At 37.1% G+C, this 27,868-nt stretch overlaps 1 protein-coding gene across 1 annotated transcript in view; it reads left to right on the top strand.

Moving 5' to 3' along the window:
• The first annotated feature begins 314 nt into the window (after positions 1-314).
• Positions 315-27,868, top strand: part of STK32B (serine/threonine kinase 32B) — a 175,297-nt gene continuing 147,743 nt past the window's right edge. Inside the window, exon 1 of the mRNA XM_027642940.1 lies at positions 315-638. Coding sequence (XP_027498741.1) covers positions 563-638 — 76 coding nt within the window. The 5' untranslated portion in view covers positions 315-562. The remainder of the gene's footprint in view (positions 639-27,868) is intronic.

Here is a 27,868-nt window from a genome sequence, read left to right as displayed (position 1 = left end):
AACTGACCGCGCTGCCTGGAATGAACCCTTGTCCCAGTTGGGAGGCAAAACAAACATCATCTGGACCTAGGGCACGGCTCGCCCCTCCCGCCTCTCCCCATCCTCGATCCCGCTCCCCACCAGGCATCGCCGCCGGGGCAGCGCAGGGCGGGGGTCCCGGCCCCGCTGCCGAGGCGGGAGCGGGGGCTCTGCGTTCCCTAGGGGAGGTGTGGGAGGAGGAAAAGCGGAGGAGGGAGGATCTGCGACGATCCAGGTAGATCCAGCTTTTACCGCTCACCAAAAGCCACCAGCAGCAGGACCTCCGCCTCCTCCCTCCCCCCCCATCCCTCCCTCCTCCCCTAACTCCCTCCCTCCGCTGCCCCTCCGCGATGAGACACGGGCCAAGTCGGAGCGCGCCAGCCAGCAGCGGGCTCTGCCAGGGGCACACGGATCGCTTCCATGTCGCAGGGTGACTGGTAGCCCTGCCGAGGCTCCCCCGGGCGGGCCGGGGCTGGGAGCCGGGAGGCAGCTGCCCCGTTGCCGGGGTGCCCCGGCGCGTCCCGCGGGATGCTGGCGGCGGGGGATGCGGAGCCGGCCGCGGAATAACATGGGGGGCGGCCACTCCCACAGGGCGCCCGTCTTCGACGAGAACGAGGACGGTGAGTGCGGAGCTGTCCGCGGTACCGAACCCGCGCTGAGCTGGGAGCGGCGTCACCGCTGCCCGGGCCGGGTCCCGACCCCGCTCCCTCCGGGATCCGCGCAGATCCTCCGGCGGGGCTGCCTGCTGCGGGCGCTGCCCGGGGAAGCAGGGGGAAAGCCCGCCTTTGTCCAACCATCCACACCGAGGGCGTGGATGTCTGCTTTTAGGCGCAGCTCAATTCTAGCACATCGCCAGCTGGGGTTTGAGCACATGGCGGGTAACTTCATACCTGTATTTATGAATGGGCATAATTTTTGAGGCGGATGTCCATGTTCTTGTTTTCATTTATAGTCGTCTCTTTGCCCACCTGCCTGTTTTATATGGTGATATCTCTCAGTCTGTACTTCTTCCATCACCTTTCCTGTCTGAAACTTTTTTTTAGCTTGTTCTATTACTCTGAGTTTCTGCTCCCCACCTAGATAATACATCATAAGAAAGTGTATCTTGTAAAGTTTTTGGAAGGCAGTGGAAAAGTTTGCCTAAAATGTGGTGTTTCCTCACTATTTATGCATTTCTGTGTAATTTTCAAATGTAGACTATTTAACTGGAATTATGTGAATGCATTTCAATTAAAATAATTTTGGCTCTCGAGGCAGAGTGAACAGAGCACTCTTAGGAAGCATGTTTTTGTATATTATCATAGAAATGTTTTTAATGTTACTTGTGGAATAGACATTGCTGCCTGTCTAGACAATGGGTGCTTAATTGTGAGTGTATTGGTTCCCCAGAAGTTCCCAATATATTTTATTAGGAAGTGATTGTGCCTTAATAGACTATCACATTGTTTTGGCTTTCTGGGCTTCATAACAAGTCAGAAACATGTATCTTCTGCCCTATATGTTCAGTACACATGGAGATATTTGTATTGTTTTGCTAGTTGGGGGGAAATATCTAAATGCATGTAAAGTGCTTTACTTGCTTTTAAGACAAGACTACCATTCCCTATTCCTTGACAAAGCTTGATGAGGTGTGGTTTACATTGTGCAGGGAATGGGACAGATTATTTGCCATTTGTGTATTGTGGTGTCATAGCCGTAATTTTCTTGTACTGATATAAAATTTCAGTAATTTACCATAGGTCATGATCTGTAAACAAACAAGAGAGAAAGAACCCTACACACCTCCCCCCAGGTAAAATCTTGATCATGCACAATTAGTCTTGTAATCCTTGAGGTAACACACTGAGAAATACCCAAGAGTGAAAGCATACTGTTAATCTTGTCTAGATGCCCTAAGGGAAAAAGATATCCATGCTTCTGCCTTTGTAAGATTTTAATTGGGCTCTCCTGAGTTAGCAGTTTCAATGAATTATTACCACCTTTTTTTTTTTCCATGAGAAAAAAGTGTCGTCTGTTTTTGAACAAAATGAACAAAGTTCAATAGTAAATTATTGCAGAGATGCCTTCATACCACTTAGTTCTTTTTCCATCAGGAAAACATTTCTGTAATGCAACCATTATTAACAGCTAATAAAAAAAAGCACATGAAATATTTATGGATATCTATTTTGTCATTATCTAATCTTTGCATGGTTTTGTTTTGTTTTGAGGTGTTTTTCCCCATTATGCATGTTCCTAATATAATCTTTTATTCCTCCTAAGATATCACACTTAGTACAACAATCTAGTTCAGAAGAGTCCATTGCTTTCGAAACAATAACTAATTTCCTATACTACTTAGAAAATACTGTTCAAGATGGCAGTTTTCCAAGTACCTAAATAATATAGGAAAATATCTCCTCTTTGAAAATGTATCTTGCAGGGTTTAATACAAAATGAAGTTGTTTTTCATATTCCCACTAGTAGCTATAAGAGTCACTGTTTTCCACAATATTGGACTCAATATGGAATAAAAAAAAAAGGTAAAGTATAGCAAGAGAAGGTGGATAAGTGAATAAGTGGATAAGTGGACTTTTTTCTTGAGATGATATAATTTTGCTAAAGACTGTCAATGCTTATCGATTCAGAGAGAACTGGAATAGGTGAATTGTGTATGAATATGTAGGAATAGTAGAAAGTAAGCTATTTAGTGTATTATGTATAATGTCACAGCTGTCTCAAAATTAGAAAAAATGAGCAGAAAAAATATTGTAATTTTATATTCATACATGTTAATGATGGATGTAGAATAAAGCATGAATTTTGGAAGAAAAGGTTTAAAACCATTTATTGTCACTCTGTAATCATAGAAAAAAGTTATTTATTCAATGTACCACTTAACAAATAAATATATGGAAATAGTTTGTGAAGAGCACCCATGTACTGCCTGACAAGCCTACAGAGTGTCTGTCCCAGAGTTACAACTCATGCTTTCTAGTGAGAAGAGATGCTGATCCATTGAGTAGATCTAAAAACTGTTAGTTGCATGTAGACTCTCTACCATACGTAGGATAATAAAAAAATGATCCAACCAGAAGCCTGAACTACATTCTGTTAGTCCCCAGCTATTACAAACAGTATAACACATCATTATCATATGCTGATCTTTTTAAAAGCTGTAGTACATACCATTTTTACTAGCTACGTTAGTTCTCTATGTTCCATTTTTGTTGGAAGGATCTCCCAGAACTTCACTCTTTGAATGGTTAGAAACATCTGTTTTCCTGACTACGTTTCTTAACCTATTTATAATATTTCTGTTTAATTCAGGTTTTTTGTTATTTTAAACTGCTCTCCCCTCTCCAGAATTACTCCAGTGCTCTGATAGGCAGCAAAAATGTCCCCTCTCACTCTTTGATTTGTAGGGAAACCTTTTCTAATTTTCTCTTATTTCTACTGCTTTATCACTTTCTGTGCCCCTCATCTGTCTGCATTTGAACCTGTCTTGGTAGCACACAGATAACCCAAATTACACAGAGAATTGCAGGGGAGTTTTCAACAGGACCCTGAGTAGGAAAAAATGCTTCCTGTTCTCTACTGGAAATGACTCTTCTAGTACAACCTTTAATAATATGCTCTTTTCAAGGATGTATCGTGTGGATAGTTCTGTCACCATGTGATCAGTCCACCAGTGCCTTGCTCAGTAATTTCTATTGATAAGCTTCAATCTACATTAGAAATTTGTGGTGTTCCTATTAGAAATTTGTGGTGTTCCTATGTACATGACCTTTTGCATGACTGAATTTTGGTCCATTTCTATTATTCATAGTCTCAAAGATGATCACCCACTTCTTCCCTTGTGTCACTCTGATTCTTCATTACTTAATGTTTTGAATTATCACCATTCTGATAAGCTCCATGCCAGTGATCAAGACCACTGATTATTTTGTGTAAGTATTCAGCTGGATCATTTCCAGACTTAATCTCCTTTGCTGTTAACCCCTGTTAGCTTCATAATTCCCATCTCTAAATAACATTTTTCCCTGTGTTACTGTCATGGTTAACCCCAAACAGTGAGTCAGTCCCACAGAGCCACTCACTCACTCCCCTGTGATGGGATGGGGGAGAGAACTGGAATAATAAAAGGGACAAAAATCATGGGTTGACATAAAGACAGCTTAATAGGGAAAACAAAAGATGTGCACACAAGCAAAACAAAACAAGCTTCCGATGGACATGCAGGCGTTCAGCCATCTACAGGAAAGCAGGGCTCCATCACACCTAACACTAACTTTGAAAGACAAATGCCATCACACTGAATGTTTCCCCCTTCCATCTTCTTCCCCTGGGTTTATATACCTAACATGACACCATATGGTATTGGATATCCCTGTGGTCATTTAGGGTCAGCTGCCCTGGATGTGCCCCCTCCCAATTCCTTGTGCACTCCCACCCTCCTCACTGGTGGGCTGAGGTGAGGAGCATAAAAGGCTTTGACACTGTGTAAGTCCTATCAGCACTACTTCAGCACAAATCCCAAACATAGCCTCAAACTAGCTGCTATGAAGAAAATTAACTGTATTCCAGACAAAACTAGCACAGATGCCCACCTTGCATTTTGCCAGTTAATCCTCAAATTGTTCAACTTTGCTTATACTTTCTTATACACACATCTTCACTGAAATTGAGAAAAATTAAATTTAAGCCAACTCTACCATGTACAAAATAACTTTGTCATCGAGCAGAAATATGTGGTTATTTGTGTGCAAACAACTTCTGGTAAAACCATGTTGTATTTATCTAATTTTTTCTTCTTAGCCTAAGTTAAAGCACGACAAAAGCCTGGAAAGACCAGAGAATAGAGTCCTTTGTTTGCCTAGAGCTTGTACTGTGGCTAAAGATATGGAAAAGTATGTTTCATTTCTTGATATTTATTGCTGTACATGTTGGATAGACAACTAGATCTGGTGTAGCAGCATCACTTCCTCTTATCAAAGCTAGATACTTAAATGGTGTGGAACTGCAATATTTTTTCAGACATTTAAAAAGTGCTTTTAAGCAAGATACTACACTAATTGTGTAGTCAATTCAGGTAAAAGTAAAACAGTCTCATTTTGGTTAATACTGCTGAAGCAAAGGAACTTGACTCCCTTCACCTTGAATATTTCTTATTTCTTAAGAACTACCCTTTCCCGAATATGTGTATCTAGTACTAACACCAGGAGACCAAAGGAGTAAATTTTTCCTGATGTTCAACTCTTCAGAAATAGCAGTATATTCATAAGAATGGCAATAGAAGAGTGAGGGGAATATTCACCAATGTTCATAGCAAATTCTCAGTAAATATCATAAGTAATGACTATATTAGCAATAGCCTGGTGACAGAGTGTCTTTCATACTGCATTTGCTTGATGGTGCTCAGTTAAAACTTCAATCATATTTAAGAGGTGAAAGTGAAATAGTTAAAAAGGGTCATTTAGAAAAGACCTGACACAGGAGACCTGACACTTCCAAATAGTAATAACATATTTGTCTATGTTGTGGTGGAAGATGCAAAGGAAAGGATAAGAAACAAAGCTTTAGAAGCTAGAAGTTGGCTCTGCCAAGTGATATGGCAGTTGTATTTGATTATTTGGGGCTTAAAAAGTCAGTTTTGGTACAGTTACTTTTAGAAATAAGTGTACTGAACCTTTAAAGAGTTTGTTTTTATTTTTGTGGTACACGATTACATTTAAGTAAATATGTGTTTCCAAATAGCTTTTCACTGAGCATCCTGAAGCTGCAAGCTCAAGCACACCTTTACGGAGGTCAGTGTGACATGTTGTGCCTCAGTAATGTAGTCTTGTGTGCAGGAAATGAGGCATAGCAACGTGCCTGGACTTATTTCTTCATGGCCAGAAATTGTTTCACTGTAGTGCTTATGTATCTACTTAACTCCAAGGAAGTGCTGAAGTCCCACTTTGCCTGAGTCATAAGGTTTTATTCTGCTATAGTGTCATAACTACAAAGCTCAATGGAAATCTTATGTACTAGGGAATATAACATCCGTCCTCTGGAGTTAAACTTCCAATTTGAAGTTGTAATTTAAAATTGATTTCTACACCTCCTGTTTTGAAAAGCCTTCAACTTAAATGAAGGGTTTAAAATTGTTGTCGAGCTTCAGAAAGCATCATTATTAAATGGCCAGCTGCTGAAAACACCATCTTGTACTAAAAGCCTAAAAGCCAGATGCAGAGCCTAAGAAAAATGCCTGCAATTAGTATGGATTCAGGTAGCTAAATTCAGAGCATGATGACTGAATTTATATAAAGTGCAATGAAAGCTGAAGAACTGTAAAGTCACATAGGAAAAAATAACACACAAGAGTTTCACATGGAACCGATTTAAAGCAATGGTTAAATGTCAAAAGGAGTCAGATTCAAATCAGAGTATGCAGTGTCCAGTTATTGTCAGTGATATGATAGTGTTCATCATCCTGCTGCCACAAAGCTGTGAAGGATAACGTCTGAGGCAGTCATGTAGCTGCTGCACAGATCTCAAGTCACAGGGCTAATAATACACTCTGTCAAAAACTAATTGTTTCATAAAATGCAGCCCTACAGAATGGTTAAATAAAGGGTTTAGAATCTAAATAACTTCTGTTAGAGAAAGTAGCAAACGTTGGGTGGGGATCAATATTTCTACTGGATTTTTAGTTTGTTCTTGGAAGTTCTGTGGTGTGTTACATTGCATTTTCATTTTTTCTTTGCAAAGATGAATATTCCGGTTCCCTTTAGAACTGGATTGGGTAGGAATACCACATTGTGACTTAAAAAACTGCTCAAAAGCAGTTTTGTTGAAAACCACAGCTGTTGAAGGCATTATTTTATGCTGGATAATAATGTTTTAGATAAATTAGATCCAGATTATTCGATTTTTTATTTTATTTTTTGTTTTATGACCATGTTGAATTTTATACAATTTTATTTTCTATTTATTGAACTTTAGACAGGAAGTCATCATTATGTGTAGTGCAATCCCTCCTACTGTTGTCTGTACAAACACAGAACAAAATAGTGATCAGTGCCGAGTGTACACTTATAGCATGATATGAGACAGTAGGAGAATATAGACAGAAGGGAGAGCACAGAAGAACAATATGCTAATTTCAGGCAGTCACAGAGGTACCAAATTCCAAACTGGTATCAACAGTTCACGTGGTCTGTGCTGAAGGAGGTTCAGAAGAAATATCAGAGCTTTGCAATCACCATCAGCCGTTATCTTCCTGATCAGGCTTTGGTACAATGCACACAAATAATGTGGACCTCTTCAGACAGTAAATGGTAATTGTTGGTGAAATTTAATACTAGATCACAGTTTTACCTTTTCTTCAGGGAGCTCTAAAGAAGATGAATCTGGAACTTCCATCTTAGCTTCTTACTGCCTCAAATGAGCTGCATATCTGTTCCACCATTTGACTGTCCTAAAAATGCTGTGTGATAACAGACTAACCTCACATTGTCAGGATTAAAACAAAGATCCTTTCAAGAGACAGCTAAAGTATTTGCCAATTTTAATTTACTATCATCTACACTCAACAAAATCTGTGTCAGCAATGGTTTTGAGATGGACATGATGAATTTTCAAGATTCTTTCTAATACTACTTTCTACAATTCCAAGATTAAGTTTTCTGCTTTGGTGGAAACATCCTGGTCAGGACCTCCGTCTTAAACAAAGGCATCATGTAAGTCTTTGCTGTTTCTTTTGTAGACTTCCAAAATCTACACAAATGCCTGTCATGACACCTACCTGTTAAGGAATTTCTTATTGGCTTATCTAGGAAGTGTAAGTGCTCAGGAGAGGTAACATTTTACCCATGTAGCAACACATGTTATGCAGTGGGCCTGGATATCAAGACAGGCTTTTTGCATAACTAAGCATAAATAATTCGAAACTAACCAATCATCGAGAAAGACAGGCTTAGAGACTCCTATTCAAGATCAGGGAAAATTCTGATTATGAAATTAACTGTAAGAAAAAAAGATTATTGTCTCAATCTCAACACCATTACTTTTGTAATCCCTCCTTCACAAGTTCAGACATTGTCTTCCACACCTGCCCACAGATGTTTCTTGCAGTGAAAAGGTTCTGCTCCTTCAGCTGTGCTGCTGTTGTTTTCTGTGCCAAAGAGCAGGCTTTCAGAGAGCTGGGTTTTGCAGGACTGGAAAAGCTGAATGGTGGAAGAGGCAGCAAACTGAGTAGTAAATGTTTGGTTCTTCCAGGACAAATGGTTTTCAAATGTGCAGAGATATTAAACTGACTCTACTTCTCAATATTGGCTTCACTCCCAGTAGAGTTCAAAAGGTCTGACAACTTTCGCATAGAACAAGGGGGAACAAATCTATCTTATCCCACCTAGCTTCAGTGTGACAGCTACTGGGTCATCGACAGCATTTGTCATGAAAGTGAAGGAATTCCTTGATATGGATGTGTGAATGTAGCTCCCAGGTGGGAATACAGTTTTTTGTGAACCTTGTGTACCATACTGCCCAATGACTGAAGGAAGTTCATCCTGGAATCAAATGTTGTACCTGATTGAATTAGAAAATGGCCAAGTAAATAATTGGAAAAAAAACATAGTAAGAAATTATGATCTTGCTCATAGATTCTGAAAGAAAGTAGGTCGTATCTTACCAGAACTGTCTTTGTACAGTCCCTTCTGAACGTCGGCGTAAAACCAAAGAAGGCAGGGTTTTGTTGGATAAGCACAGGACTCTCCTTTTTTTTTCTTTTCTTCTCATTACAAAGCAAGGTTGGGAAAGCAGAAGGCAAAACCTTCTTGAAGCAAAACCTGGTGGGCAGTGACACCTGTGACTAAGCACTGAAGGGTGGAATAGAGGAAAGATTGTCAAATTAATCTTGGAGGTTTCACAAGATTTTGACTTAGTGAGCTAATGCTGAGATAATGGGAAAGGTGTGGAAAAGTTTGCTACTGAGATCAATCAATACAAAGCAAAAATTTCTGAGAGAATATTCAATTAAAAAGGACAATTTTTAGTTCAGTTTGGTAGAGGAGCTTCACAGTGCCCTATCATGTAAAACATGTTAGGGGAAGGAATCAAAAGTAGGGGATACACACCAAACGTAGCAGGAAAGGCATGGACTTTTCAGAGGGGGAAGAGCAGCAATACTAAGCAGTGTGCACATCAGGAGGTCTGATCTCTCTTGAGCACAGTTCTACTTAATTTCATGGACTAGTTAAATTGATTACCTTGAATGACATTACTTACTGTTGAATGCAAGCCTATGTTGAACTGTTACCTAATTTGCTGTTGTGAACACTATGTATATGGAAGCTTCCCTGCAACAGGAAAAAGTACAAGATTATTATTATACAAAGATCGAAACCTGCAAAGATCAATAAAAGTTGTTTTCTTAACTAAATTATCCTCTGAGTTTCCTTGGACTCAATCACAATTTGGCATGGATAGTAAATACAAACTCTTTGCAGAAAAAGAACAGGAAAAAGTCTTGGGTTTTTTTTTCCTATGGTTAAAGAAGAACAAAGTTGGTTTACTATCTAGTGTTCAATCTCTAATCCATTATGTATTTTGAAGAATAACAATGGCTTTTATTTGTCTGCACTTGATCCCAGGAAACTACTTGCTATACCAGAAATGCATGTTTGTATCACACTGTGTCTGCAGATGAGCACTGGTGGGGCCCAAGATGCTTACAGCCTCTCGGTACAAGGGGATGTTGGGATTTAATACATTCTTCAGGACCTAGAACTGATTCTCTTAATACAGTATGTCATGGAACATCCTTTGATTTAATGTTAAACTCTTAGAAATTAACAGTATACTGTTTAAATGATACATCACATGTATACAGTACTTTTTTATAGTTAGGCCAATATGTGCTATGTATACTGTAGCACAGTACTCCCCTTTTATAAAACACATATTTCTTGAGAAAAAAGGAAAGAAGGAAGGCATCTGTGCACTGGCAAGTACTACCAGCCTTTCCCTTTGAGATTCCTCACTTACCAAAATCTAACAAATATAACTAAAATGCAGCATGTGACCCGTATTCAGGTTGTCCTCAGAAAAATCTTAATGTTATACATTGGTCTATTCCCTTAGCCAATCAACATTCACCTCAAATGTCCATCAACAAGGCACTCTAAGAGTAGGGGTGTACTTTTGTATCACAGAAATGAAGACTTTCTTCCTTTTGTTCCCAAACAAGTTATTTTCCACTCTAATAACAAGACTTGTTTACATGGTTATCTTTCACCTGCTCAGTTTGACCTCATCTTTAACTTCCTTAATTTCCACATTGACTCTTATAAACGTGTATTTTAATAAGTAAATGAAAGAGTCTGAAGGGACAAGTTAGGATTTGCAAGACAATTAGACATTTCTAGTTTTAATCACTGGAATTTGAACCCTGCAAAAAAATGTTCATAAAAGTCGGATACCTCTTCTGAAATCACCACCTCCTTTCTAAAGGCTGTCTGTCAGCTTTCTATGTTTTCTGATCTGGCATTCTTTGTCTGCCAGGAAACCTAGCAGTACGGAACCAAAGAAAGTTTACTGGAGATTTAGCCCTTACAGATAGGTTTTAGTGGTGGACTTCGTAGTGTTAGGTTTATGGTTGGACTAAAAGATTTTAAAGGTCTTTTCCTAAATAATTCTATGGTTCTATGATTTCAGTTTACTTCACTGGTAGTTAGTCTGTCAGGGTTCTTCTTCCAGTTTTGTATATGATTAATTTCTATCGCAACTAATGGAAGATTCATTATATCTATAATCAGCTTTTCTCCTACACCCCTTTTCTATGATTGTGGTTCCAGGTCTTTGATACAAAAGTATCAAATTCTATAATACTTTTATACTTAGAAATGTTGTACTGTATTTTCTGATACAGTTATTAAGTGCAATATAGACACCTAAGTTAGTTTCATTCATTCCAAAATTACGGCAGAGGTGTTTTCCTTTCAAATTAAAGGAACTCTTCCACTGAAGGAACCACTAGAGTTGGTGGCAGCCTATTATACAGGTTTTTGAGGCTCTAGTGATAACTAAACATAGTTGCTGAATCTGAAGTTTATTTCCTGAATTTTATATCCCTGTAAGTGTTTTCTTCATAATATCATAACATAGTATGAAATTCCATACTTTATATTTCATTAATCCTATTTTACATTGAAAATGATTGTTTCAGATATATTTATCAAATCTACCTACAGTTTGTTTATCTGACTCAAAATAAGAAAGTAATCTATGCTATTTGGCTTCCTACTTCTATCTGGCAGTATTTTATTGATTTTGAGTTTTATTTCCACTTTCTTTCTGATTTTCTATCTTTCTTTTTTTTTTTTTTTTTTTAAATATGTTGATTCCAGTTCTTTGAAATTTGGAAACATTTAAATAAGTTCTACACCTGATGTACTTTTCTGCCCTGTCATTTTTTGTTTGGTATAATTCTGAATGAAATAGAGCACTGACTTTGTCATTGTATTTCTAACACCATTCTGTGTAAGAAAGACTTGTATTTAGTAAGATAAATATACTACAAAGCAATCTACTGCAAATGGATGGACAAAATGTATTTTCTTTCTTTTTCCTACTTTTGCAGCATTAAGTGAACACCTGCTGTTCCTTATTTAAGATATAAAAAAGCAAACTGAGTTAATCCTTCCAATAATTATTATTTCCTTTTGATATTGTTCTGCCTCCCTTGTTGAGCGATGAGAACTGTCCTTAGCTACCTTGTTAAAACAGAGATGCAATATAATCACAAAATCACTGTTAGCCTCCTGAGTGTCCTTCACACCTTTCTGAAACTATCTTCCACTTCCCACTGGATTGCTTTCACATTATGTTATAAAGATTGATTTTATGCCTTTTGGGGTAAGGTTTAGATAAATCTTTGTCCAAACTGTAAAGCCTGAAAATACTTTTGGGGCAATAGCATACCTTAAGCACTGTGAACTGCTGTACAGAGCTCTAAGTCAAAGAACAAGATCATGCTTGAGAAGTAGGAAAAAGTAATTATTTTAAATCCAGCTTCATATTTTACTGTTTTAGCACATAAACCCCACAGAAATACATAATCTTATGTGCAGGTCATTGCTGTAAACCAAAGTTAGCCTTTGTTGAGATTGGCTTGGATATAATGGGAGGAACAGATTACAAGAAGCCTTATGCAGCTTCAGGAGAGTCTTCTTTGCCCAGACTCAGCATGTAATTTTTCAGCAGCAGCACGCCAATTATGCTATTATTGCAATATCTTTTCCAGCCCAGTGATATGTCTTTGAGGTCTCTTGCTCAAGTTTTTAAGCTAATATTATTAAACTAGGGTTTTTTTATGGTGTAAACAATAATAGCAGATGAATATACCTCAGAAAGAGAAATACATTTCAAGTGTGAAATTCTCCACAAAAGTCTCAGTGTTGAAAGACATTCTTGAAGGATTTATTGATCTTTATTGAAAAAAATTGTCAGTGCTAAGTGCCATGAGATTTTGCTGGAAATGAGTCATAGAGTAGAGAACTTTTCCTGTTGATCCTAACTTTCAGCAGGGCAATCATTGTTCTTTTGGAATTTGGGAGCTCCCTATTGATGAACGGGAGAAGAGAATAGATAGAGAAAAGCTGCATGGGCAGCTTTCAAAATAGCAAAAAAAATTTACTTAGCACCACCCGGTCTAACCTGTCCTGTTTTATTACTATTACAGGTTGGGAAAAGGACTGGAAATCAGTTTCATAGGTGTTGGCTGTGGAAGGCAGGACATCCAAGTGGAGCTTGTCTGGTGGCTAGGAAAATTCCAGATGTTGCTAGGATAGCATCAACTCTCTGAACGGCTTTTCACAATACTTTTCTGAGAGTGAGGGGTGATTAAGTGTGCTTTTTAGAAAAGGTTAAGTAAGGTGTGGCAGTGAAGAGATACCACATTTTCAGTGGTTTCAAGCACTTATGCTGAACGCTACCTTGACTTCAGATCATTGGTGCTCCTAATCCAGGTGCCATCAGTCTGTCTCAAAGGTGTCAGATGGAGCTCAGTCATGGATTTTAAAAGCATTAATAGGAGGCAACCATTTCAGTGTAGTTGCTGTCCATTATAGAGAAAAGATTACTGCTTGTGGCATTCAGTTTTCTCACTTGTGACATGCAGAGAATTTTGAATGCTTCCCTGGGCATACAAATATTAATGAGTAAGTAACGGCTGCTCTCAGCCTCTCAACCTGCACTCTCTCAGATCTTTCTCTGCTAGGTAGATCATATCCATCTTTTGTTCCACAGACATTTGTGGATTAATGACATCCTGAATTTTTGAGTGACAAGGTGTCCTGTATGTTGCAAAGAACCTCCTGCAGTGCTACATTCCACTTTGGAAAAGAAGAATACAACCCAGCAGATCACCCATGAAAGGTTGCTGACTAATGTCATATGCAATATGTTTCTTCTAGTCTTTAGTGATATGAAGCTGGTTTCTAGTAATTTTCCCAACTTAAAAAAAAAAAAAGGGGGGGGGAGGGGGAAGGACAGGATAGACCTGGTGATGGGACTTAAGCTTTTTTCCCACTATTTTGAAAGCTTCAATTCTGTACTGTCAAGAAGCCAATGTTGTTTAATATTATTTCCAAAATTGGCAAAGGAACCTCTATGTACTGATTTACCATTTTATCCTAGTTAATAAAATATAATACAGCGATATATATATTTTTAGAGAAAATCTCTCTCTTTCTCTTTCTCCCTATATAAACACAGATATTTTTGCATGTACGGTACTCATAAAAAAACCCCAGCGTATGCGGTAGGGAATTCTAGAACTGAGTCACCAATACTCATTATTTTCATCTAACATCTGTAATTAAACTTATTTGAGGTTCTATTTCTGTGATTATACAGAATTGGTATAAGCACATTTAATGCCACAGAATGTTTCAGGCATTTAGACTAACAAGCCTTCTGCTACACTGAGCAATTTTATCCCCTACAGCTCACTGTTTGTTTGTGCTTTGCACCTAATAACTTCTGTGGTTAAAATTAGAAGTTATGTTCTTTCCATTAATATCTGTCAGCTACCCACTCTGTTCACCAAGTGAATCTTTTTATTTATTCCTGTTGTGTGGTGATATAAGGTAAATCTTTGTAAGTTAAGTTGTGGTTTTGAGAGCCTACTGACCTTCTGTTACTAATGCCAACCCTCAGCTATAACCTGGGAATGGTGGCTTGTTTGAAGTCCTCCTCCTCCCCCTCTGACCTGAGGTGGATTTGGTTTGTTTTGTAAGTGTATCTATGTTTGTTTTGCTTTAAATCTTTCATATTTCACTTCTGTTGTGGTTTAGTCCCAGCCAGCAACTAAGTACCACACACCTGCTCACTCACTTCATCCCACTCCCCAGTAGGATAGGGAGGAGAATTGGAAAAAAGTAAAACGTGTGGGTTGAGATAAGAATACAATTGAAATAAAGTAAATTATAATTATAATAATAATAAACAACACTCTGCTAAATACTAAGAAGAAAATTAACTCTATTCCACCTGAAACCAGGGCAGGTCCTAATCTTAGTAGTGGATAGATAAGACCAAGAGCCTGATTGCTTTATTCATATTTACTATTTTCAGCAACACATGGTCCTATCAGCTTTGGTGTAATTGCTTGTGGTGTGTAAATAATCATACTTATAAATAACTTGAAAATAAGCATATAAAAATTTCCCAGAGGTAAGAAGCACAATGATCAGTGAATAAATCATCAACTCCAAGTAAAAAAACTGCTGCAGTTAGTATGTACAGCAATCAACCTATCTTTTTCAGTCTCAGTACCAAAACTACCCATTCCATCATCAAATATTTGTCTGTAAACTCTGAGATGAAGAAATATGCGTTGCACTGAAATTCTGCAAGTTCTTTATGAATTAAATATAGCTGTTACTATCAGGGTTTTTTTCTCTGTCCTTTCTATACACCCTGAAGAGAAACAGCCACAAAATGTGATGCATCAAAATACAAAGGTGTTACGGTGAACACCTACGGTTATAGCTCAGGATATTGAGGTTGGAAAAAATTTATTATGTTTGATCAACAACAGTTTAGTCTTGAGCATGTCGGTAAAAAAAAACCTTTGGGAGACCTACTTTCCTACAAAATTGCAGACAAAGGGGAGTGATTCTTATGAAAGTAAACAATTCACACAATGAAATATTAAGAATCCTAGCTAGAATCAAAACACACTCCCTTTCTGGCTCCAGATAACTATACTAATCAGAACTGTTAGAGTGAGTTCAGGTCAGTCCCTCTGCAACCTCAAAAGTTAGGATTTGAGGTTCCATATCTAAAACAGATATTTTTTAAAATTCTTTTTTCAAGTATAACTTACTTTAGAAATTCTGCAAAACTTATGAGTAAAATGCAACTTGAGTGCTGAAGTACATAGTGAATGTCACTTAATTGCAGAGGATAAATGAGTAAGCTAATGGATGGAGTTAATGGAGGAGACCAGCCCTCTTAAAATGTCATTATTTCTTTTATTTAAACAGTCAATAGAAATCTGGGCAGTCTAAGAGGCATCTAGCTTCTGAGGTGCTACTCTGTGGCCAGGCAGTAATACTTGAAGTTTTCTTTGATTCTTCTCTACTGGAGAGCCGGCCGTTAAATGTACTCACTATATGTGCTGCTAATTTAATTAAATTAAATTAAATAGTTGTGACGTTTCTCGATGAGGAAGAGCCAAAAGTCACAAATGCCTGGGCATCTTCAGAAATACTTTCAAATGGTTTTTGAATTCTTGAGATTTCCATACCATTTTCAAATCCCAAAATATAAACCAGACCTGGACAGACACATATAACCCACAGGTTTGCTTGCTTCTTTCAAAAGGTTTTCCCAGAGGAGCATTACTGTTCCCGAACTCATGGGCTTTAATCTTAAAATGACAAGTGAAAAAGCAAGCCTATGGTCTCCACTTCAGGCACACTTCTGCTGCAAGTTAGAACTGTCATTATTCACTTGAAGCCCACGGTGATGGTTTGGTTCAAAAACACTAAATGGGAGGCGATCCCAATTGAATCATTTTGACTCTTTAGTGTCCTTACTTGCCTCAGGTATTTAATTTGTATCCACGGTTAAAAATAGAAGAGATAATTCTTCAAGATCCAGTTTTGGAGACAAACTCCTCATGTCTTGGGTTCTGAATACAAAAGAAAAAGAGAACAACTCCTACTTTGTCTAGGTGTTCGACTAAAATCCTCTTCACCTGGCTCCCTACCCTCCCAATAAAATAGCATCAAGACTCATTTTCTGAAATCCTGATCTTCAAGAACAATGTTCTCAGAGTCACTGCCCAAAGGAGCCAAGAGGAAAGAAGTTTATTGGCTTCCCTTGGCATGTTTGGCATTATAGAGACCTTTGTGTGGATAGGATTGATGGATGTCTCACTGAGGATTTTGTTGTTAACTTCATTTAAACTATTTCCTTTCACCTGGGGATCACTCTGATAAATTTTATTGCAGAAAAAACCAGTTTGGTACACTGATATTTGACATTTTATTCCCATAGCAACTTACCTCAGAGAGCCTTTCAATTCAGTTATTAATGAGGTTATTCTCACAGTAACTCTGAGGGAGGTGAATATTCCCATTTTCTAACTCAAAAAGATGCTTCATAGTCTATTATGTGTTTCCTGATCTCAAGATCTCAGGGGGAAGTCTATTATAGAAAAGTGAAATTTAGATTTTTTGTATTTAACAATACATTTTTTCAAGGAGTATCTTTTCTGCTGGACATACCTGTCAACCTGTTTCTTGCAATAGATTTCAGAGATTGTTTTTGTCAGCTTATCCATAAGTAAACAACATGGTTAATCAGAAATGCTCTTTTCTCAACAAAAGGGGGCTATGTTTTATCACTTACCAAAGGTCTTACATTTTACATTGGAGCAGGTCCTGAAACTTTTCTCCTTAGTTTCAGTGTCAAGTTTACCCTTTAAAGGAACTATGAAAAGCATGGAGACTTACAAAGGCTTCCCTGCTATTCACTGGCTCCAGTATATCAGTTCAATTGTTCCTTGGTGACTTCTGATGTTTCCAGTGGTGCTACTAAGTTTATAGCTTTTCTGAACAAAATCGCTGTCCTGTCACAAACCAAAACTGTTTTCACAGCAACAAAAAGGGATCTTTAATTAACACTTTCACTGATCTTAAAAAAAAAAGTCACTGACTTGTGAGTTTATAATAGTAAAATTTTGTAAATTGCTCCTTTATAATAGGATACATGGATAAGAAATTCCAGTTACTTTCCACTAAGCCAAGTAGAGTCAATGCAAAAGAAATCTTTCTGCTAGAAAATATGTTACCTGAATGGTATATGCTAACAGAACACAGATGCAGGCCAATCAGATCTGTTATGGTAAACTAACCTGTGGTTATACTGAGGATTTGACACTGCCTGACTAAATCCTGATCATTTCCACATGACAGTGAGGTCAGGGCTATGGACTTAGTTATATTGTTAGCCAATGCATCAAACCTAATAATAAACTAATGATTGCTTCAGTTATTCCTGTCATGTAGCTACAGTGACAGCCTAAATAGAGGGGGAATCATGTTCTTGCATAGAATCATAGAATGGTGTGGCTGTTTTCATGTGGCCAGCTTCATGTGACCAGGCACAATGAATCCTGTGCACAAGAAGTGAACATATCTACCATACTGATGTATAACTATTTCCAAATATCAGCAAATCTTTTCTGACCTTCAGGCTTGTGTTAACCAGACCATCGCAGACACCAATATTTGTCATTTAGGAAAAGTGAGAATTGTTGCTGTATTTCCATCCATTCATAGGAACATTTGACCTCTGATGATATTTTTCATAGCACTGAGTTATACACCAATATTTAAAATCCCTGATCAATCATTACTGGCTTTTCACAAAAATCTGTTGCTATTTGCTCTTTGTTGAAAAATAGTAGATTCAGTATTCCATATTCCTTTCACTTTTCTGTTAAATCTAAAAGTAAAAGTCCCTGTATTTGAATTCCAGTTGGGTATTTTTAGCTTAATGGATGGATGATTAACTAGTCATCATAACAGAAGATAATGAGATGTTGAAAAGGGCTGTTTTAAAATTATGCTGCTGAAGGATTACACTAAACTGATCCACACAATCAAGACCATCTAGGCCAATGGCCCATCATCAGCATTCAAATTCTTGCTCTCAGTCCATGGTATCATATTTTCAGATTGATTAGGTCAGCGACCCTCCACCTCCATGGGCAGGGAAGTAGCATTAGAAGAGTGTCTTGTCTGTGATTTCCTGCAAGGGGTCAACTCTGCACAGATCTCTCTTCTTAGTCACAGTCTGAGTCTTCCCCACTTTATGTCTGTATTGTGCCCTAGTTCTACCCCATTCTGAATTTTACTGTTTATTGATGATATCCTGGATATAAATTTAATTGTCTTTTTGCAATGTTAACCTACATTCATGCTTGCCACTATCATATTTTGTCTCTTTTTCCTTTTAAGTTTTGTCAACTGCTACTGTTTTAAATCTTAGATATTTGTCAAGGGAGTTTCACCTTGGTTATTGCCTGTATCATTAGTCATCATCAGGACTTCTGAAGATGTTGCATTATCCCCAAAAAAGACAAGTAAAACATATCATTGTGGTAATTTTTTTGCAACTCACGTCATCACTGGTGACGTTAAACAGAGAGTCATTCTTTCCTGTTGTATACTGTGCTGCCAGTGAGAACATGCTATGAACTTGGGCTTGATCCCTATTAAATTGTCCAGCTGACTTTTTGCAATGACAACACACATTTTGTGTTCCTTAAAACTTGTACCTAGCTCTGTCTGCTTTATTTGACCTTTTTTGTTCTTTACTGATAAGAAATAATTTAAAATTCATTAATTTAAATTACTAACTTTGCCTTCAAATAAAGCAGTTGTACTTTAGATTGTATTAGCTTAAATCTTTCTGACATAAGATATTTATTATTATTTCTACGTATTTTCAGAAGGCTAGTTGGTTGCCTTCCTGGGATTGTCATCAAAGTCAACAGACCTACTTAGCAGTTTATTTTAAATTTGTCTTTACCTTTATTGCCTGTGCTCACTTATGTGTGAGGACAAAATGCAAGTATTAGAGTCAGTATATATTATGTGACAGGGATCAGAGTTTGATCTTTACTTCGATATGAAGCAATTTCTGTTAAAGTAAACATAAATTCTGTACTGTATCACTGTAACTCCCTTGTGAACGTGACTATCTCATTCTACTTCCCTTGAAACTAGACTTCTAACAACTCTAGAGTTGTAAGTGTATCATGTCACAATTAGTTTAATCCAGTCTAAACAGCCATACTGCCATCAAAAGGGGTGCTCTTGCTCTCCTCTTTTCCTGCTGTCTGCAACGTGACAGAGATAGTCTCTATGTGATTACCTCATTTTCTTGTCAGTTTTTCAAAGAACAAGTCTTTTACTGAGATGGTCATGTGCTGTCATAGCATCACAGGAAAAGGATCATAAAGGGTTAAAATACAGTGTTGGTGATGTGCTTTTTGAGCGAAATTTAGTATGTGTGTAAGCTCTAAAGCACATAGGTTATGTTTCTGATATTGGGAAATATAAATAATTTCTACTTCCCCATAATCTAAACATACACTACAAAACCAGAAATCTTTCCTGTGAAAAGCCAAAAGAAAAATAAGAAGTAGTATTTTTTGCAATGTTTTAATTTCAGAAAAAAACCCAGAAATGCACATGCACTCTACATGGATATGTATATATGGATAGACAACAATAACAGCAAAGCAGAAAACATAATGAATGAATACTCAGAAATTTTTAATTTTAGCTGAGATCAATGAAGACCTTTTGATTTTGTGGTTCTTTCCCTTCCTTCTCCAATGAAAAAGAGGAAAAATGGCAAGATGAGAAAAGCAAAAAGATAAGAAAAACTCCAAAACTAGAAAACTTTCTGTTTGCTTCCATTGGAGTTGAAATCACATTCTTACTCAAAAGAACAGAACTTTCATATTGCTTTGTATCCTTCAGATTGAAATTATTTATTTAAAAGAATAGTTTTTCCTCTCATCTCTTCCTGCATTTGCTCAAGCAAACCATGGTAAGCAAGAACCGGCTTTTCAATTACTCTTTTTTTCCCTGGCCACCTGAGAGTGTACTGCTGTATGCCCCCAAAGCAGAGTAACCTGTTTGAAGACACAGAGGCAACACACTAAAATATCCAATTAGAAAATGTTATGGTTAAATTTTGGACTAGTTTTGAAGAGGTATAAAGCCAAGAAAATTGACTTTATTTTTTAATCTAATACTCCCAAGAAACACTGTGGGAGAGATATGCAGCCACAAGAATTCTTCTGATCAGTACAATTAACCATTGCCAGTAAACACTTATTTGTGCTCAGTCCTTCAGAGAGGAATAGCTAATTTCATCAAATCTGTGTTAAAATTCTTGTGGAGCAAAGCAGCAGCCAAACATTCTTACACCTTCTTCAGAGCAATAACTTTTTGGTTTTCCATTGGATAGCAATCACAGCAACCCCTGCAGTCCCTGATGCTTTTGGTGAAGCCCTTACTAAGGCTACCATAGGACAACCTTTCAGTAGACTTTAAGCAAAAACTAATGACTGTGTTCCTAATCAAAATCTGCAGTTTATGGCTGTAAGACTCTCTGTACTGACTTCAGTGGCAGGCAGACAAATCTCTGCTACCTGTAAATCCCTACCAGTGAGTGTCTCACAGAAGTTGACACCCACATCCCTAAAAGCATCAGATGACTTTTCTTGCATTTTGTTTTGGTGGTATATCTCCAAATTCTCAGAGAAGGTCTTGAGACTGTAGGATGGCACTCAGTAGTTTCAGTTTAAACTTCCCTCAGAGAAAAGCTCTAACGATTTGTAGCCTGTTCTACTTGTCCAAGGACGAAGCTTTGTTTTACAGGCTTCGGGTAACTGCTTGATATATTTTTCAGAATAGATGTATTTAATGTCAGTATGATTTTAATTTGGCTTATTAGAGGTATAAACAGCTCTGGAGAGAAATTTTCCTTTGATCTTGGGTTCAAATAGATTCTTGTTTACCAAGGAGTCACAGTTTCCTTGTGAATGCAAGATCTCATCTTAATTTCTTTTTCAGCTTTTACAGAATAGTATTAGAAGAAGAATTATGTTCTTTTACAGAATTAAAAGGGAAGAAAAGTTTTGAAAATCATTTCTAGCAATTTTTTTCTTTTGCAGCTTGGTTATATTCAAATGCTAATTTTCTTTGGAATTTCAATTTTATTTCAGTTGTGGCAACACATGCCTGTTTCTGTAACAGTGTAAATGATTAGCTGACTCACCAAATTCTTCTAGTCTGATTTGGAAAATGGTAGGCAGTTGTAGTTCTTTCCAGTATTCATTTTAACAAATTCAGAAAATTCCCCAGCCATTTAGGGAAATCCCCGCACTTTTTAATGATGTGATGTGAGGTGGACCTAAATCTTGTACCTGTTTGCAGCTCCCACAACCCAACACACCACCAGCTCTAAGAGAATAAAACACATATCATGCCAGAGCTGTGAGTATACCTGCATAACGGGAGATATAGTTTAGCCAATGATCCCATCTTGCAGATGGCTTCACAAGGAAGCACAGTATAGAAATTAACTATTGAAAAAGCCACTTTGGATCAATCAAGAGTTCTGAAATGAAAGTCTTTTGATAATACAGAAATGTATCACTGACCAAAGAAAGGAAAATATGATCAGACTGAAAAGCGTTTTCAAGTCCAAGGCAAAATTAGCTGAATTTTAAATAAAATTTGTTTTATGTAAAAAGATCTTCAGTTCTTTCTAATTGCAAATAATTATAAATTAATGACTACAAATATAAATATAAAGGAATATTATAAAAATATTAGCATAATAATTTGAAACAGTTTATGTTGAGACTAAAACACTCATTAATCCTGAAGAATTGACACATTGTAATGCAATTTAAATGCAAACCCCCTAAATACAGTAGAAAACATTATGATTCATCGTTAATAAGATAAAATCAGCTCTGAAACTGCTTTTTTCTTGTCCTCCAGTTATTTATCACTTTCTAACTAGTAGGTTTCCCAATCAAATAATGTATAGCCATGTCTCATTTTACTCAGAACCCTACGAAACTGTACAGATTTGTGCTCTTTGCTCACCTTGGAGACATGCCTGGCTTTATCGTTCTATCAGCAAAAATTATTTCTTCCTGATTTCAAACAGTATCTTTTTTCACTAGTGCACTAGCCATGAACAGAGCATAATGGAATGTGGCTTCTTTTGACTACCCAAACCATTTTATGACCCTTAATCTAATTTTTGGGCGCTGTTTGTATTTGCCCTGTCTGTGTCCATTCAAGCTGGTGATTTTATTATGAGTACTGAGTACTCATAATCTGAATATCTGAGTAGATAATATGTGTAGATACATAATATGAGTAGATACATGACTGTATCTACGTAGTTACTCATCTTATGCATCTTTGTGTGGAAGGAAAGTAACAACTTTAATAAGGTTTGATGGCTGCTAAGACCTAGCGAGGTTCTGTCAGCACTTCTCCTGGCTCTCCCTGGAAAAGGCTGAAGGATCTGAAAAATAGACATACGTAGAAAGAAGACTGCAGAACCAGTTTGAAATCCTAATAGCAATGACTCTCAGGTCAAATCATACAGGCCAAGTCTAGAAGAAAATTTGATTTAGTTCTTATTTTTTTTTTCTGATTTACAGAAACAAGAAGTATTAAAACATCCCAAAACAGACCTGCAAGACAGTGCTCAGACTTACGTAAAAATCTAGTTTCTTGGCTAATGGCTATATCACATCTCCTTATTTCTGTTTTCTCTTGAGATCAGTGAGAATGCACCTAGATGTCTCAAAATGATCATTCTATCAAAAATATGGCTTTACTGCACACCTTATAATGCCTTAGTGCCCATGTTCTGCTTTTGGCTGTTGCCAGACAGTCCAAATAAACCAGTGGGACTCAAACAGAAAAGGAGAATATCTGTATTTAGCTTATGAAGTTCTTCCACTTTTTCTTGAATTGAAAGGCCTCTATTTTGTTTTATTTTATGCAAAGCATGTGTATGCCTGTGCTTTGGCCATGTTTGATTGGATATTTTCTCTAGGAGATACAATGTTCTTTCAGGTAATGGTTATTGAGTGTATTTGGACTAATCACATATACATGCAGTAAATATTCCTCAGCTGCAGTGAGAAAACAGATGTCAGCTCTATTTAGAATACACCCAATATACATATTGCCTCTTGAGCTAGATGTAATTTACACTTGAACAAATGAGGAGTAACATGAGAATATTTTAAATTACTAAAACTACAAATGAAAGGGTAAAAATGTTGTGTTCTTTCATGGTATCATAAATCAAACACGTAATGACCTGTGTTGATGTAACTTTTTTTGTTGTTGTTTTTCAAGTCACTGTAGCACTCTTGAATAATGCAGCAGAGTTGAATGCATATGAAATGTTTTGAGTTTTTTAACATATAGCATTATATATATAATGCTGATTAAAAAAAGAATAGGCATTTCCACTACAACTATCCAGATTTTTTGCAGTGTGGTTGTAAAAACCCAATAACCTGTGATGTGAATATTTTCCCCAAAGTATACTTTATCCTTGGGGAGCAGTGGAGCAAGAAATATTTATGCTATCTTTCGCTAGAAAGTTTTATATCATATATCTGCTCCATCAGTGGTCATGCAGTTCGGAAGATGTGCCTGAGAAATGGTGTAGTATGAAGTGGAAGACAGGTTCTGTTCTCAGCTCTATGGCAACTTGATGTGTGGGGTTTAAATTAGTCTACTGATTTCTGTACCCCCACTTCCCCAGCGGTGTAGACTTTTCCCACTTTAAAAATGGCTTTCAGTCTTCGCAGTGGTTTTATAAAACACCATTACTTGAATTGGTCCTTGCTACTCTCCCAATTACTTGTATGGCTGAACTCTAAGGTAATTCCTATACCTAATTTTACAGCTGCTTAGAGATGTAACGATTCATTTTTCTACAGACAGTGGCAGAAGATATTGAAGCACTTGCCTAAAATCACATGAGAAGACTGTGGCAATAGAGGGACTCCTGTGTACAATTCAGTCACAAACCACTACATCATCCTTCTCGATATCCCTGATAGTTTTTGAGTATACTAATATATCTGACCAAGTATCTGTAATGGCTAGGACCACATTTTTTTACTTTTCCTGGCAAGCAAGGTGAAACCTTTAATTCAGCTTGTGAATCCCTTTACCATCATCTAGCTTGTATTTGTTCACGATCAAACTGCTGGAAAATGCTCTACATGGGGCTAATTCAAAACTATGATTCTAAACTAAATAAGTATATTTGCACTTAAAGTTATTAAAAGGGACTTGAATCTGTGCAGTAGAATGAATTTGAGGTTTATTTGAGTGTGACTAAATGTAAAGAAACAAAATACATTAATTTATATGCATATATGTATAGCACATTGCTGAAATTAATAGACATCCATTATTCTAGTACTATATCATGCAGCAGATGTCATAAATGCTGATCCGTTTGCTCCCTTAGATAGCCAAATATCTGGTTTATTCCATATTCCTTCATGGTTTTGAATTAATGATGATTTTTAAGGGATAAAGTTGGGAGATGGGGGAGGAGAGATTATAACACTTGATTTTTCCAAACTGGTGAAAATCAAAGCGACTTTAAAGAAACTCTCTCATACTGTTGTTAATAAAAGTCTCATTCTGTGGATTTACCTGTATGAAAAATTTCTTTAAGATAGTATAAACTAATTTTGGTTTCTGAAAACTGTTAGTAGTTTTAGACTGAAATTCAGAGCCCATGTCTAAGACCTCCAAGGTATGGTGTGATGATAAAATGAGAGAAGTTCCAAAGGAGTTGGGAAATTTTTTTTTCTCTTGAGTAAAAGATACCAAGCAAGCTATAAAAGAGTAATAGTCATATTACTGTTACTGAAGAAAATGTCCTTCTGCCAGCCACACGATTATCTCAGTGGGGCTTTGTGCTAGAAAAATATCATTAGCTACAACACCAGGCACCAAAAGAGCTGGACTTGTCATGTTTTGGAGGACAAGAATTTAACAGTTGTGATCTCCTCGTTGCACAGAGAAAATGGCAGTGTCTGACCTTGATGATATTTCAAACATTGGAAATGACAGAGGTCATGATGAGCTGTAATTCTTCTTAGAATAAGAGGTAGTCTTTTGGCATTGAATTTTCACCAAAAAAAACCCCAAAAACCTCAACCACACACTGAACCTTAAAATAAAAAAGTGTGATGAATAAAATTAGCCAAAAATTTCGAGAGTGTGAGATTAAAAGCATCTGAGGAAAACACCCAAAGTGTATGACTAGCATAGTACTAGGGTGGCAGTGAACTCAGCTCAACCATTCACTGTTTATCAGGGCTGTGAAGCTAATGTGGCTTGTGCATGGCTGATCTGTTACAGTTTTACTCAGTGAATTTGGTATTGGTCTCAACTGCAAAGGTATCCCATTTTTTATTCTTTCCTGATATCCCAAGGAGGAACTTCCTTAGTTTGTGAATCTGCAATGTTATGAGTACATTTGAGTGATCAAAAGAGACTAAGTCATCAACTTAAGTGAACTATCCCTTTCCAAAGAACCACAGTGGTTGCAAGTCTAGCTCATTTCAGATATAGGCTCAGGTATGTTTGCATACTTCCACAGTTATTTAAAATTATCTTTGTTTTCTCTTGCATGAAATGTGTTGCAATCATTGTACCTTAATTTAAATAAGGGTTATGGAACAGTGAGATGTAGAAAGAAAATAATATTTTTTTTCTTAATAAAGATAAGAAACTGTAACATCTCACTTTCTATTCAAGTTAAACACAAAAATTAATAAAACTTGACCAATTGTTGTGGCTATGTTTTTTAACCACTTACTAATAATCTATCTTAAATTCCACAGTCTAGTGCTTCACTTAATAATTTCAGTCTTGTGGAAATCGAATTTGCAATTAAATCCCATTAAAATAATAAATTGTTCTAGTAATTCATGGCAATAAACACACTAAAGAGGGAAGTCCAGAGATAAACAGTAAAAGTTATATGGACAATAAAATGTCCTATTCATAACCAAAAGTAAATGCTTAATCTTAATTTTACAAAAACAAAATAATTCTTCAAACTGATGCATTTCAAAACCAGTCAGGCTTCAGAAAATAATATAGTCAAGTCTTACTGAACTGCAGCTTGACTGAAATCGAGATAATTACAGACTGTTTCAACAGCTTTTCAGTTGTTTTGGGAACTGGATTCATCTGAATGACTGCAAAATAAAGAACAAACTCAAACTAATCTTTCTTCAAGGAATGAGTTTGTTAAAAAAAAATTGGTAAAATAAGCAAGAAACATGAGAAGGTTTTAAAGCAGAGTAACACAGACAACACCACCATACTGGAGGGAAAAATTGATGCCTCTTTCCTCTCAAAGGAGTTAGTGAGATTAACATGTTGCTTATAATATTTTCAACACTGTGCTGAATTCCTACCTAAATTAAGGATCATCTTAGATAACCCAGTCAAGCACCTGGGAGGGATGACTTGTGGGAACAGGATTTAAGTGGCTATAAGTTTACATGGACTGTGGTTTTGCTAAACTATCTTATTCACCAGACCAATATTGATCAGCAAGAACTACAAGAGAGTGACCCACTGGCAAAAACTGTCAGCAGAGACCCTAACTGCAGCTTACTGACAGACTATCTTGCTTCTCAGACATCTGGATAACCCTAACTCATACGTGATTCAGCACAAAATTTATTTTCCAATTTTCAGTTTCCAAGCAGTTTATAAATCCTTTGCAAGCTTAAGCATTTTTATTTCAGAATCCAAATCCTAAAACTGCCGTATTCACCGTCTTTGTTTCTGTAGACTAGCATCTGCTGCTTTCAGCTCTGGCAGCTCTGGACTTGATTTGACTACAGTAATTACCAGAAAGGTGGTTACTATAGCTGCACTAATGAAAGGAGCAACCATGTTTCCTTGAAGGCAGTGCAAGCAAACATAAACAAACAAATGATTGTAAATGAGATATTATTGCAACTGAGATAGTAAGATACTAGCCCTTTTTAGTGGTTTGATATATATCAACATTGCAACTTTCTACACAAAGCTTTGCTTAAGATGATACAGTTTTTTGACACTTTATTTAAAGTGTTATTAGTCTTACAGAATTTTCTTCCTCATCATGATTTAAGCCACATTTTTGGGTGGTGAGGCACTGGCACAGATTGCCCAGAGAAGTTGCAGGTGCCCCATCCCTGGCAGTGTTCAAGGCCAAGTTGGATGGGGCTTTGATCAAACCAGTCTAGCGGAAAGTGTCCCAGCCCTTGGCAGGTGGTTGGAACTAGATGATCTTTAAGGTCCCTTCCAACCCAAACCATTCTATGGTTCTATGATTTTTCCAATGACAGCCTGTCTCCATAATTTTGCAGATTACTGTTGCAGCAATAACAGGTGCATAGACAATGGTCCATGGCCAAAACTAGTAACATAAGAAAGTTTTAAATTAAAAAAATCCTGTTAAGTTGCACTGAACTTTGTCATCTCTGGTTCACTGAATTTAGCTCTGTGATCCTTTTCTGACAAGTGACTGTAAAAACTGTATCACACATTATCATGTTTGTGTTTCAGTGACTTTGCATCAAGTTTGTTCAGGATGTTGTTGGATTTTTTTTAAAACCACCAGAGCTACCAATGAAACAGAGGTTTGAAGGTCATGCTGTGTTCAATCTCATGCAACAACAATAATGGTATTTCTGAGAAATGAAATCTCACTCACC

The sequence above is a fragment of the Corapipo altera genome, unplaced genomic scaffold (assembly GCF_003945725.1).
Source record: "Corapipo altera isolate COAL_440 unplaced genomic scaffold, ASM394572v1 22, whole genome shotgun sequence".
Classification (NCBI taxonomy): Eukaryota; Metazoa; Chordata; class Aves; order Passeriformes; family Pipridae; genus Corapipo; species Corapipo altera.
The sequence above is the reverse complement of the archived record's forward strand: the minus strand, read 5'-3'. Positions and strand labels throughout refer to the sequence as shown.